Raw genomic sequence first — 14,280 nt, 5'->3', positions numbered from 1 at the left:
AAGACACTGCAGATGATCTAGGAAAAGGTTTTACAAATTCCTCCTCTGACTGCCTCCTTCTGAATGCTTGGGGAGTATTGTAATATGTAATATGTGGACATGGAGCTCTCTTCCAAAAACTAGTGAATCAAAAGCACAGGAGAAGCAGACAGGAAAATGGATATGTTTAAAGTCTACTGTAAGGTTTTATTTTTGTTTTCTTTCTTTAAGAGAGTCTTGCTCTGTTGCCCAGGCTGGAGTGCAGTGGTGTGTTCTCTGCTCACTGCAACCTTGACCTCCTGGCTTCAAGTGATTTTCTTTCCTCAGCCTTTCTAGGAGCTGGGATTACATGTATGTGCCACGATGACTGGCTAATTTTTGTATTTTTAGTAGAGACGGGGTTTCTCCATCTTGGCCAGGCTGGTCTCAAACTCCTGACCTGTAGTGATCCACATGCCTCGGCCTCCCAAAGTGCCAGCCTTCCCTAAGCTTTTATGCCTACTTTAGTCCTGGAAACCTCACTGAGGTATCATGAAGAATGCAGAAGATCTAAACAAATGGGACAGTGAAAGTCCAGATGCTACATCATGAAGCTTTTCATTTCAAAATCAATACGGCTCCCATTTTAGTCAAGCAAGGATGCGGCTCCCAAGAGAACCCAGAGAAAATGCAAAGATTCACAAGGGCACATCCCCAGCAGGGAAGTTGTCCTCACCCAGGGAGACCAAGTTTCTGTAATTCTCCAGCATCACGTCCCTGTACAGAGTCCTCTGAGCAGGGTCCAGGCATTTCCACTCCTCCTGAGAGAATTCTATGGCCACATCCCTGAATGTCAACAGACCCTGAAATGAAAACACATTTTAAGGAAATGGCTATGGGAGGAGTTCTCATCTTTACAGAAAATGAGAAGAGAAGAGAAGGGAAAGCGTGGATTTAGTTGTAGTGAAGGTTCTGACAAATTCGAGGAAGGGATTTTTCACCACATGATGTCTTTATTACACTTTGAGAAGACGTCAAGACACACTCTCAGTATGAATTTCTTATGTTTGTGAAAACACAAGAAATAAATAAAAAATCAACATAGGGTTCCTTTTATAGAAATGTTTGAAACTTTTATTGACACACCAAGTGACATTCATTATGTAGATGAGAGCGCAACTGATATCTTCGAAGATGACAACATCCACAGTACAATTGAGGCCGGGCGCAATGACACATGCCTGTAATCCCAGCACAGAACTGACAATAGGGCTCCCCAGTGAGGTCGGAAAGAGGGTGGAGGATGTCAAAGGGAAAGGAGATGCTGTATGGCCAAGGACCTAAGCTGCAGCTTTGCTTGGGGTGTTACCAAAAAACAAATATATACATCATGTGATATTTAAATATAATAACATATATTTAATAATAATTGGTGGGACTGGGCATGGTGGCTCATGCCTGTAACCAGGGCACTCTGTGAGGCTGAAGCAGGCGGATCACCTGAGGTCAGGAGTTCAAGACCAGCGTGGCCAAAATGGTGAAACACTGTCTCTCCTAAACATACAAAAAAATACCCAGGGTTGGCCGGGCGCGGTGGCTCAAGCCTGTAATCCCAGCACTTTGGGAGGCCGAGACGGGTGGATCACGAGGTCAGGAGATCGAGACCATCCTGGCTAACATGGTGAAACCCCGTCTCTACTAAAAATACAAAAAACTAGCCGGGCGAGGTGGCGGGCACCTGTAGTCCCAGCTACTTGGGAGGCTGAGGCAGGAGAATGGCGTGAACCCGGGAAGCGGAACTTGCAGTGAGCCAAGATCGTGCCACTGCACTCCAGCCTCCTGGGCGACAGAGCAAGACTCCATCTCAAAAAAAAAAAAAAAAAAAATACCCAGGGGTGATGGCACTTGACTATAATCCCAGCTACTCGGGAGGCCAATACAAAAGAATCGCTTGAACATGGGAGGCAGAGGTTGCAGTGATCCAAGTTCGTGTCACTGCACTCCAGCCTGGGAAACCAATAATTTGCCTCAAAAAGAAAAAAAAAAAAGCTGGGCGAGGTGGCTCATGCCTGTAATTTCAACACTTTCGGAGGGTGAAGTGGGTAGATCATGAGGTTAGGAAATTGAGACCATCCTGGCTAATAAGGTGAAACCACATCTCTACTGAAAATACCAAAAAATTATCCTGGCAAGGTGGAACTTGCCTGTATTCCCAGCTACTCGGGAGGCTGAGGCAGGAGAATTGCTTGAACCAGGAAAGCAGAGGTTGCAGTGAGCTGAGATCACAACACTGCACTCCAGTAAGACACTGTCTCAAAAAAAAAAAATTAACCAGGCATGGTGGTACCCACATGTGGTGGTATCAAGCTACCTCAGAGGCAGAGGTTGGGGGATGGCTTGAGCTTGAGGGTAGAAGTTGCAGTGAGCTAAGATCATGCCACTGCACTCCAGCCTGGACAACAGAGTGATACCTTATCTCAAAAGAAAATAAAATAGACAAAAACAGAATTACTCAAAAGTATGAAAATCTACTTTGTGTATATATGTCCAAAAAATAATAAAACCTACACAGACTCACAAGAAATTAGATGTTAATAAAAAGGGTTGTCATTTTCCCCAAATTTTCAAAATATATGTGTCAGTTTATATGTATTTATATATATATAGATGTGTGTGTATGTGTATATATATATTTATACATGTAAAGGTTTTAAAAATATAAAAAGTAGCAATATTTGGCCAAGCACGGTGGCTCAAACCTGTAATCCCAGCATTTTGGGAGAACGAGGCAGGTGGATTGCCTGAGGTAGGGAGTTCGAGAGCAGCCTGGCCAGCATGGTGAAACCACGTATCTCCTAAAAATACAAAAAGAATTAGCCAGGTATGGTGGCCAACACCTATAAACCCAGCTACTAGGTTGGCTGAGGCAGGAGAATCGCTTCAATCTGCGAGACAGAGGTTGCAGTAAGTTGAGATCATGCCACTGCACTGCAGCCTGGGCAACAGAGCAAGACTCTGTTTCAGAAGAAATAATAATAATAGATGGAATGAGAATATGGCTTTATCCTCTAGGATAAAAAAGAAATACTCTACTCCCGTATTTGAGAAAAATTGTAACCATTTTTACAAAAAACACCTGTTTCGCAAGCCTCTCCACAGTAACACCACAGTCTTCATGAGCTAAATGTGCTAAGAATGGTTTAATGAATCTCCTGCTATTATTTATGTTGATTTCATATTCTTAAAATAGTGAAGGAATCATTCATGTACTATTCATGTCTATGTATGAACTTTCCATTCTAATTAATAAGATTTTTGGAGTCAGAAACACAGTAACTCAATTATCTAAAATTGTAGTATAAAATCAGAGAGAAAAGATTTTCCCTTATTGGTCTTCTTTTCTAGAATTTACCACGTTCTTTGTGCACATTAATAGGTGACTTCCATTGGCAGCTGCTCTAATCCTGGTCCACAGAGAGCTGACAGAGCATCCAGATGTGGCCCCTGAACAATCCCTGCTGCCCAACAGCACTGACACCACGGGACCCTCACCCCGTCTCCATCCATGTCTGGTGTGAGCCCTTCCCAGGCCCATGCCCGGTGCCGCCTCTTCCCAAGTTCATGTCACTGGGTCACGAGAGATGGAATCTAAGTGAGATGAGAGGGACTGAGGGAAGGCACGGGTGAGGGTGAGCAAACCTGTCAGGCAGGATGTTTCAGACTCAGAGAAGATTCCCAATTCCAAGCCCCAGCGTTTCTGAAAGGAAGGAGACAGAACCATCCACCGAGAATATCATCTCACCTGAGGAAGAGCCATCCCTGACTCCTCTGCTTTTCCTCTTCCTCTTCTGGGTTTCTTCCTCATGGACCAAGAGTCTTTAGAAGTCAGTCCTGAATGTTAAAAATATGTTGTTTATTGCTTACAACCAACACACCCCGTCCCTGTAACACAATGCCACATACAAAGGAGACCTTACCCCGAGGAAATGCGGTCCCCTCTGCTGTCCACTACACCAGGAACAAAAAATTCCTACAGGAAAACTCCCCTCCTGGAGAAGCCCACACACACACACTGCAGCAGTGGGGAGCTGGGCTGGGATGAGCTCCTCTTCAAGAAAACTCTACCAAAAATACAAAAACTTAGCCAGGTCTGGTGGTGCACGTCTGTGTGTCTGTGGTCCCAGCTATTTAGGAAGCTGAGGTGGAAAAATAACTTGAGCTCAGGTGTTCGAGACAAGCCTGGCCAGCATGGTGAAACCCTGTCTCTACTAAAAATACAAAAATTGGGTTGGGCGCCGTGGCTCATGCCTGTAATACTAGCACTCTGAAAGGCTGAGGTGGGTGGATTACTTGAGGTCAGGAGTTCGAGACAAGCCTGGCCAACATGATGAAACCCCGTCTCTACTAAAAATATAAAAAGTAGCCAGGCTTGGTGGGCATCTGTAATCCCAGTTACATGGGAGGCTGAGGTAGGAAAATCACTTGAACCTGAGGAATGGAGTTCATAGTGAGCCGAGAACGTGCCATTGCACTCCTGCCTGGGTGACAGAGTAAGACTCAAAAATAAAATAAAATAAAATACAAATACAATAATTAGCTGGGTGTGGAGGCACACACCTGCCATCTCAGCTACTTGGGAGGCTGAGGCACAAGAATCACTTGAACCCAGGAGACAGAGGTTGCAGGGAGCCAAGATCACAACACTGCACTCACAGCCTGGAGGACAGAGTGAGATTCTGTTTGAAAAATAAAAAAATAAAATAAAAAAATAAAAAGGCGCATTTCTGATGAGATTGACACAGAGATAAGAAAACCTCAGTAATGTGATAGAGACTGACAGGCAGAGGGAACTTCAGATGGGGGTGGGAGGCCATGGGAGGCATCTCTGAGCCTAGACCTGAAGGAGAAAGGGACAGGGCCATCTTCATTTAGAAACATAGAATAAGAGCAGGGACAGTGACCTGGGACACGAAGGGTTTTGGAGTTTGGGGAAAGAGAAAAGCAAATGTGATGGGGCAGAGGGAGTCAGGAGATGAGGGCAAGCTCCCAGGAGGAGGCTGGACACTGGCAGGGGCCCTGGACACAGGGCGGTGGAGCCACAGTGAGGAGTTGGCCTTTTGTCCTGGGGAACCCGGGAAGTCGGTAGAGGGTTCCCTGCCAGGGACTGACATGACCTGCTTTAGATGTAGCTGTGATATCCTCATACAAAGGCCTCCGAAGATGCTCTCTGTTTCTGAGGGTATAACTCTGTTTCTTCCATTCTTCTGCCTTTTTTTTTTTTTTTTTCCTTTTAGGGGTACTGCATCTTATTGAAAATTCTAATTACAAGTGGGCATTCCTCTATCCCAGAAGAAAAGCCACACCCAGACCCGCACTCTATTTTGCCAATGATTTCAGGGGTCAGGATCACTCCTGGTTAACCTCCCGTTGAGCTTTTCTAGTCTAGCCCTTCATCACCAAGCTGCAGGGAGGCTCACTGGGGCTCAGAGTGGGAAACATTTTCACCAAGTTACCCTGAGAAGGTCTGAGATGAGTGAGAAGGTGTGCCTGAATTCTTACATGGGGGCCTGGAAGGGCTAATGGGAAGGCTTGGTCTTATCATTCCATCCTTAAAATTAGAGAAACATCTTTCACATACCTGGGCTAAAGATTCTTTTGAAACGTTCTGATGAAATTGACTCCCAACATTGAATTCTTCCTTACAAGAAAATCTCAGTAACATTTATAAAATGCAGAAGTGTTCATCCTGGCTGACGCAGTGAAATTCCGTCTCTACTAAAAATAGAAAAAATTAGCCAGGCGTGGTGGTGGGCGCCTGTAGTCCCAGCTACTCGGAGGGGCTGAGGCAGGAGAATGGTGTGAACCCGGGAGGCAGAGCTTGCAGAGAGCAGAGATTGCTCCACTGCACTCCAGCCTGGGCGACAGAGCAAGACTACATCTCAAAAAAATTTTAAAAATTAGAAAAAAGAACTAAGACATAAGCAAATTTCTTCAATCAAGAATATGTGGGTGGACAGCTGCCATCACCTGTAATTCCAGCACTCTGGGAGGTCAAGGTGGGTGGATCACCTGAGGTCAGGAGTTCGAGACCAGCTTGGCCAACATGGTGAAACCCTGTCTCTACTAAAATACAAAAATTACCCGGACTCCACCCTCGCAACTTATTTAACTTCTTGTTGCTCCTTTGCTCCTTCTTGCCAATCTTTCGATCATCCTCAACCTCCATAGATTTCCGCCTCTTCTCCCATCTCTGCGCCTCCTCTGCTCTCTGTTAAATTCTCTCTTCCCTGTTGTAACCCCGTGGCCCCTCTCTGGCACCCCAGATCCCCAGGTGTCCTCCCTACTGTGGTTCTCCTGCTGTTCTTTCTGCCACCAGCACCACTCTGCTCTGTTTGACCTGGCTCCAAATCCCTCCTGCTCTTCCTCACTCTGATGAGCCTCCACATTTCTGCCCCTCTCCGTACCTTGCTGTCTGTCCTTCATTTCTCTGTACATCTAGCTTTTCTCTACATTTCTCCAGCTGCTTTTCTCCTCATGCTTTCTTATCTTTTATTTTTCAATTTTGCTGTCTCTTGGCAAATCCCTCACCATCCTGTACTTTGCCATCTGTTTTGTGTCTTTCTCATTCTTCTTCTCTGTCTCAGGTTTTCTACTGCTCTCTCAGTCCCTCTCTCTGTCTCCTGATCCCTTTGGTCCACACAATCACAGGAGGGTTTGGAGTAAGACGCCTGCATCCCGGAGAAGCGCATTTTCCAAGGGCTGGCGCTGGGCAGGCGAGAACACCCCGTGTCACACAGTACAGGCACCGGGCACCTCCCCAACGCGGACTCAGAGAAAGCGGTGACTGTGGAGGTGACACCTGGGGAGAAGCAGGGCCCAGCATGAGGAGGGAGGTGGGGGGCGACGACACCTTCGGACAAGGGTGGGATCCGCAGGATCAGGCAGAGAACGCGGCCTCCCAGGGACTGGGGTCGCGGGAGGGACCGATGAGGTCGCGGGAGGGACCGGGACTGGGGTCGCGGGAGGGACCGGGAGGGACTGGGGTCGCTCCAGGGACCGATGAGAGTGAGTCTGGGAGGCACGCAGGGTGGGAATCTGCCTCTCGGGGTGAGGACTTTAAAAAGCGCAGTGCGGAAGGTGTCAAAAAACGGTTTTGAGCAGGAAAACTACGTGACAGGAAGTGTATACATTGCCCTATAGCAGAAAGACCGGTAAGGGGACCACCCTTAGGGCGACTTTAAACCAAAAACAAGCGGCTTCCGGATTCCCAGGAGAACGTCTGCGTTTGCTCTGGGTGAAGGAAGAAGGGGTAGAACTTCCAGGTCTACGGGGACCCCACGTTCCAGGTGCCGGGACCCGGGGAGAGCTGCCTTAATACAACACAGAACAAAACTCACCGCGGCGGCGTGACTTTCACTCCACGTGATCTGCTTCCTGGTCTGCGTGAATCTGCGCGCGCAGGACAGAAACCAGGCCTGGGTGGAGCCAACGAGGAGGTGGGCGGGACCTGGGCGAGGTAGGGGCGGGGCGCAAGGCGGAGAGACCTTGCCCTTTACTACCCTCAGAGTACGGGACCGGAGAGGGACCCGTGCCTCTCTCAGCCTCTCTCCCAGCGCCTGTTCTCCGGGTTTTGGAGGTGAGAGCGGCCAGGAAGGCTGAAGCGTGATTCCAAAGCCCTGGAATTGTCTGGAAAAAGGATGCAAACTAGAACGTAAAATTCAAAGCCCTGCCTGGTTGAAACGTACATTTTCATGCTGACGGCCCACAGAACAGAATAGAAGTCCTCTCCCTTTCTATTCTCCATTCACCCTGGAGGCAGAGTCCACCCTGTGCTCAGCTTCAGATACTTCCCTAGGGCCTTTGCGTGGGGTATGGGACGGAGTGCTCAGGCCAGGGAGGAGTGAGGTCACCACCTGCTGCTTAAACACAGCAAGAATGTGGGAGCAGAGGTGGGAACCTGAGGTCCCAGCTACTCAGGAAGCAGCGGGGATTGCTCAGCCTGGGGGTCCAGGCTAGCCTGGGAGACAAAGTAACACCCCCTCCCGCGGGGCTCCATTCTTCGTCTCTCTCTTTTTTTTTTTTTTTTGAGACGGAGTTTCGCTCTTTTTGCCCAGGCTGGAGTGCAATGGCGCGATCTCAGCTCACTGCAACCTCCACCTCCCAGGTTCGAGCAATTCTCCTGCCTCAGCCTCCCTAGTAATTAGGATTACAGGCGCCTGTCACCATGCCCGGCTAATTTTTTGTATTTTTAGTAGATACGGGGTTTCACCATATTGGCCAGGATTGTCTCGATCTCTTGACCTCGTGATCCACCCGCCTCAGCCTGCCAAAGTCCTGGGATTACAGGCATAAGCCACCGCACCCAGCCTTTTTTTTTTTTTTTTTTTTACCTTTTAAAATAGAATTTTGCTTTTGTGAGATAGGGATACATTACTCTTTTCCATGTGAATATCCAGTTAGTTGTGCCAGCACATTTGTAATACAGATCTATTACTAAGGAGGGCAGGTGACCTGAAGTTGTAAGTTCAAGACCAGCTTGACCAATATGGAGAAACCTCGTCTCTCCTATAAATACAAAAATTAGCCTGGCGTGGTGGCGTGCGCCTATATTCCCAGCTATTCGGGAGTCTGAGGGAAAAGAATCTTTTGAGCCCGGGAAATGGAGGTTGCAGTGAGCCAAGATTGCACCATTACACTCCAGCCTGGGCAACAAGAGTGAAACTCCGTCTCAAAAAGAAACAATAAATAATAATAATACTAATAAACACAGCTGGACACAGTGGCTCACGCCTGAGCAAGACTCCATCTCAAAAAACAAAACAAACAAACAAAAAACAAGCTACCAGTTACACCGTAGGGCATCCTCAAAAATGAAGGGAACACCTACTCTTTACGTTTTTCTTACATAGGCGCTTAGGTAAAAACTAAGCTATGTCTACCTGCCAGTGGACTGACAGTGTTACAAAACTTATTACTTTGTCAATTTAAGGCTATTCTTGGTGGGTCGCGGTGACTCACACCTGTAATCTCGGCACTTTGGAAGGCCGAGGCAGGGGGATCACCTGAGGTCAGGAGTTCGAGACCACTTTTGCCAACATGGTGAAACCTCATCTCTACTGAAAATGCAACAGTTAGCCGGGCGTGGTGGCACATGATTGTAATCCTAGCTTCTCAGGATGCTGAGGCAGGAGACTCTTTTGAACCCGGAAGGTGGAGGTTGCAGTAAGCCGAGACTGTGCCACTGCATTCCAGCCTGGATGACAAGAGTGAAACTACATTAAAAAGGAAAAAAAGAAAAGAAAAGCTATCCTTGGTATTTTAGTGTGGCAGTAGTTGAAAGCATGACTGTAATTATCTTAGAAGCATACATTGTCATGGGATATTAGATCATGTGGACATTGTGTTTCTTTAGAAGTTTGTCCCTGCAGGTACTATTAAGCTGCTTTCCTTAACTGTAAACATCTTACAGTCATGATTCACGCGTGAGCAGTAAGGAATACGTCTTGCTAGTTTTAATGGACTTGAACTTTGTCATCCTAGCTCTCCTAGGTTCCTGCTCAACAGTTTATCCACTCATGCAACACAGAGTTCTAAGCACAGTTATGGAGACACTACTCTCTTGTAATGCACTGAGATCATGCCACTGCACTTTAGCCTGGGAGACAGAGAGAGATTCCGCCTCATGGCTGGAGCAGAGAAAGCGAGGAGGACGCAGGCAGGAGATGAGGTCAGAGGGGTCCTGGGAGCATAGATCCATAGGGATGAGGTCTTGAAACATTTTTCCCTCACACCTCAAAACAATTTTGGAAATGATGTATTTTCTCACTCCTTTTATGTATACATGCAAATTTCTCTTTACGGTATAAATGACAACACTTACAAATAATGTAATTTATCCCCTATACTTAAAATACATGCTGTCAAGTTTGGCTAAACTTCCAGAAGTAACTTGTCACCCTCATCTGAGACATGTAGGACAGTAAGGGAATGTGTTTGGGGGTTTAGGAAGTCACTTATGGACACAGGAAGGTGGAGATGCCTGTTTGATGTCCCAGCAGAGAGCTGACCAGACAACTGGACACAGGACTGTAGAGCTCAGGGGAGAGGCCTGCAGGGGACATGGAGCCGTGTAGGTGGGTTAAAGCCATGAGATGATAATGTTCAAGGTGATTTGAGTCTAATCCACTGTTTTTGCTCTCCTTTTGCCTTTTTTTTTTTTTTTTTTAATTTTGGGAGGGCTGGAATCCGTTTAAATGTCGAATTAAGGCCAGGTGCAGTGGCTCATGCTTGTCATCCCAGCACTTTGGGAGGCCAAGGCAGGTGGATCACAAGATCAGGAGATGAAGACCATCCTGGCCAACATGGTGAAACCCCATCTCTATTGAAAATACAAAAATTGGCCGGGCACGGTGGCTCATGCCTGTAATCCCATCACTTTGGGAGGCTGAGGTGGGTGGATCACGAGGTTAGGAGATGGAGACCATCCTGGCTAACACAGTGAAACCCCGTCTCTACTAAAAATATAAAAAATTAGCTGGGCATGGTGGAACATGCCTGTAGTCCCAGCTACTTGGGAGGTTGAGGCAGGAGAATTGCTTGAACCCGGGAGGCAGAGGTTGCAGTGAGCCAAGATCACACCACTGCACTCCAGCCTGGGTGACAGAGCAAGACTCCGTCTCAAAAAAAAAAAAAGAAAAAATTAGCTCGGCATGGCAGCACATGCCTGGAGTCCCAGCTACTGGGGAAGCTGAGGCAGGAGAATTGCTTGAACCCAGGAGGGGGAGGCTACAGTGAGCTGAGATCGCACCACTGCACTCCAGCCTGGGCAGCAGAGCGTGACTCTGTTAAAAAAAGAAAGAAAAGAAAAGCAAGAAAAGAAAAGAAAGAAAAGAAAGGAAGTCTGGAGACACTATCCACTTCCATTCGCAGTGCAGACCCTGCTGGAGCTGCTGCCACTATGGATGATCAAGAGGATCTGGTGCACTAGGCAAAGTGGACCGAGCAGGCTGAGTGATACCATGAAAAAAGCAGCAAAGATGGATGTGGAGCTGACTGTTGGAGAAAGAAACCTTCTATCTGTTGCATGTAAGAATGTGATTGGAGCTACAAGGGCCTCCTGGAGAATAAGCAGCTGCATTGAACAGGAAGAAGAAAACAAGGGAGGAGAAAGCCTAGGAATGATTCGGGGATATTCGCAAATATTTGAGACCGAGCTAACATTAATCTGTTGTGACATTCTGGATGTGCTGGACAAACCCCTCATTCCAGCAGCTAACACTGGCGAGTCCAAGGTTTTCTATTATAAAATGAAAGGGGACTACACAGGCATCTGGCAGAATTTGCCACAGGAAATGACAGGAAGGAGGCTGCAGAGAATAGTCTAGCGGCTGATAAAGCTGCTAGTGATAACTGCATTGACAGAACCTCCACCAACGCATCCTATCCGCTTAGGTCTTGCTCTCGATTGTGTTATATTCTACTAGGAAATTCTTAATTCCCCCGACCATGCCTCAGGTTGGCAAAGGCAGCTTTGGATGATGCATTGCAGAACTGGATATGCTGAGTGGAGAAAGCTATAAGGACTCTACACTTATCACGCAGTTGTTTTGTGATAATCTGACACTATAGACTTTGCACACGCAGGGTGATAGAGAACCGCAGAATAAAAAGTAAAGAAGCTCTGCAGCTTGTGCCTGTAGTCCCAGCTACTAGGGAGGCTAAGGCAGGAGAGTTGCTTGAACCCAGGAGGTGGAGGTTACAGTGAGCCAAGATCATGCCATTGCACTCTAGCCTCAGCAACAAGAGCAAAACTCAGTCTCAAACCAAAATGAAACAAAAAAAGAAAAATTTGCCTGGTGAAGTGGCGCACACCTATAATCCCAGATACTCAAGTGGGTAAGGCAGGAGAATAACTTGATCACAGGATGCAGAGGTTGCAGTGAGCCGAGATCGCACCACTGCACTCCAGCCTGGATGACAGCAAGACTCAGTCTCAAAAAAAAATTCTACCAAACCTTAATTCAGTTTTGTTTTTTTTTTAAATAAAAAACAGGCTGCGTGTGGTGGCTTATGCCTGTAATCCCATCAGTTTGAGAGTCTGATACAGGTAGATCGCTTGAGCTTAGGAGTTCAAAACCAGCCTGGACAACGTGGCAAAATCTGGCATCTAGAAAAAACACAAATATCTGGCCACGCTAAGTGGCTCATGCCTGTAATCTCAGCACTTTGTAAGGCTGAGGGGGGCAGAATGCTTGAGATCACAAGTTCGAGACCAGCCTGGCAAACATGGAGAAACACCATCTCTACTAAAAATACAAAAATTAAGGCCGGGCGCGGTGGCTCAAGCCTGTAATCCCAGCACTTTGGGAGGCCGAGACGGGCAGATCACGAGGTCAGGAGATCAACACCATCCTGGCTAACACGGTGAAACCCCGTCTCTACTAAAAATACAAAAAACTAGCCGGGCGAGGTGGCGGGCGCCTGTAGTCCCAGCTACTCCGGAGGCTGAGTCAGGAGAATGGCGTAAACCTGGGAGGCGGAGCTTGCAGTGAGCTGAGATCCGGCCACTGCACTCCAGCCTGGGCGACAGAGCGAGACTCCGTCTCAAAAAAAATAAACAAAAAAAATACAAAAATTAGCCTCGTGTGTTGATGCACGCCTGTAATTCCAGGTACTCGGGAGGCTGAGGCAGGAGAATGGCTTGGCCCTGGGAGGCAGAGATTGCAGTGAGCCAGGATCATTCCACTGCACTCCAGCCAGGGTGATAAAGAGAGCATAATAATAATATTAATATTAATAATACAAACATTAAGCGGGCCTGCTTGGGTGTGCCTGTGGTCCCAACTACTCCGGAGGCTGAGGTGGGAAAATCACTTAAGCCCAGGAGATTGCAGCTGCAGTGAGCTGTGATCCGGCCACTGCACTCCAGCCTGGGCAACAATAAGAATGACTCAAAAAAAAAAAAAATTAAAATTACAAAATAAAAAGCAACTAATGAAATGAGAGGAACTAGAAAAAAAGAAACTTATTTTAAAAAAGAGGACAAATGCACTTTTAATATTCCTTTTATGCAGGTTTGATGTAGTAACAGAGACTCAGTCGCATCTTACCCTACTTCACTCCCCACCCCATCCATGAAAAGGGAAGGGGGGATCCACAACTAATGAGTCAAGTCACTGTCCTCTGGCTGAAGAGGGGTTGCAAAGGGAAGCTCAACTCTGCCGCCACAATTATAAAATGCACCACACTTAGACAGAGGAGCTTTGCAACTCTCATTCTCACCTGTATAATTTAAACAAATTTTTAATTTGTTATCTTCTAAACAGAGAAAGCAACATATCATCACTTCATCATCACATCCAATCAACTCACCGCACATCTGCACCCAGGGCCCCCTTCGTCTTCATCACTGTTTCCCTCCCTCAGTCTGTACACAGCTCTCATTCTCACCTTCTCTGAAATTAGAATTAGCCAGGTGTGGTGGCACATGTCTGTCTGTCATTCTACCTCCTTGGCAGGCTAATGTGAAGATCACTTGAGCCCATGAATCCGAGGCTGCTGTAAACTAGAATTGTTCCACTGCACTCCAGACTGGGCCCAGAGTGACACCCTGTCTCTTAAAAAAGAAAGTTTGGAGTCAGAGACATATTGACTCACTAGTGTAGATTCAAATGAATTACAAAATCAGACACAAAATATATACCTTAGTTTGCCTCCTTTTCCAGAATTTACCAGATACCAGTGTACATTAATGTATGACTTTCACATATATATTCTCTGATCTGGTCCAAAAAGAGCTAAACGTGCATCCAGATGTGGCTCCTGAACAATCCCTGCTGCCCAACATCCCTGACAGCATGGAGCCCACACTCCATCTCCATCCACGTCTGGTGTGAGCCCTTCCCAGGCCCATGCCCCATGGAGCCTCTTCCCAAGCTCATTCACTAGGTTATAGGAGATGGAATTTAAGTGAAGATGACAAGGACTGAGAAAAGGCATGGGTGAGTGCGAGCAAATGTGTAAGGTAGGAAGCTTCAGACTCAGAGAAGACTGGAGAGTACAATACCTGACATTTCAGAAAGCAAAGAGACAGCAGAATCCACTGAGGAATATCAGTCACCTGAGGAAGAGCCATCCCTGGATCCTTTTCTTTGCTCTTCTTGGTGGCTTCCTCACGTAACATGAGTCTTTGGAAATCCTGTGTGTGAAAAAATCAGAGATTTAATGTTTAGAAACCACTCACTCCTTTCCTGTGACAAAACACACACAAAGGGGAGACATCACCCGGGAGAAAGACGGTCCTCTGCTGCCCACTGCACCAGA

General features: G+C 46.9%; 1 protein-coding gene across 1 annotated transcript in view; it reads right to left on the bottom strand.

Moving 5' to 3' along the window:
- The window catches only part of ZNF28 (zinc finger protein 28), a 21,823-nt gene extending 14,424 nt beyond the window's left edge, over positions 1 to 7,399 (bottom strand). Inside the window, exons 1-4 of the mRNA XM_011946159.1 lie at positions 7,356 to 7,399; positions 4,583 to 4,694; positions 3,761 to 3,855; positions 695 to 821 (exon numbers count right to left, since the gene is read on the bottom strand). Coding sequence (XP_011801549.1) covers positions 695 to 821; positions 3,761 to 3,823 — 190 coding nt within the window. The 5' untranslated portion in view covers positions 3,824 to 3,855; positions 4,583 to 4,694; positions 7,356 to 7,399. The remainder of the gene's footprint in view (positions 1 to 694; positions 822 to 3,760; positions 3,856 to 4,582; positions 4,695 to 7,355) is intronic.
- Positions 7,400 to 14,280: the final 6,881 nt, after the last annotated feature.

This window comes from Colobus angolensis, unplaced genomic scaffold (genome assembly GCF_000951035.1).
Source record: "Colobus angolensis palliatus isolate OR3802 unplaced genomic scaffold, Cang.pa_1.0 Scaffold25, whole genome shotgun sequence".
NCBI classification, from domain to species: domain Eukaryota; kingdom Metazoa; phylum Chordata; class Mammalia; order Primates; family Cercopithecidae; genus Colobus; species Colobus angolensis.
The sequence above is the reverse complement of the archived record's forward strand: the minus strand, read 5'-3'. Positions and strand labels throughout refer to the sequence as shown.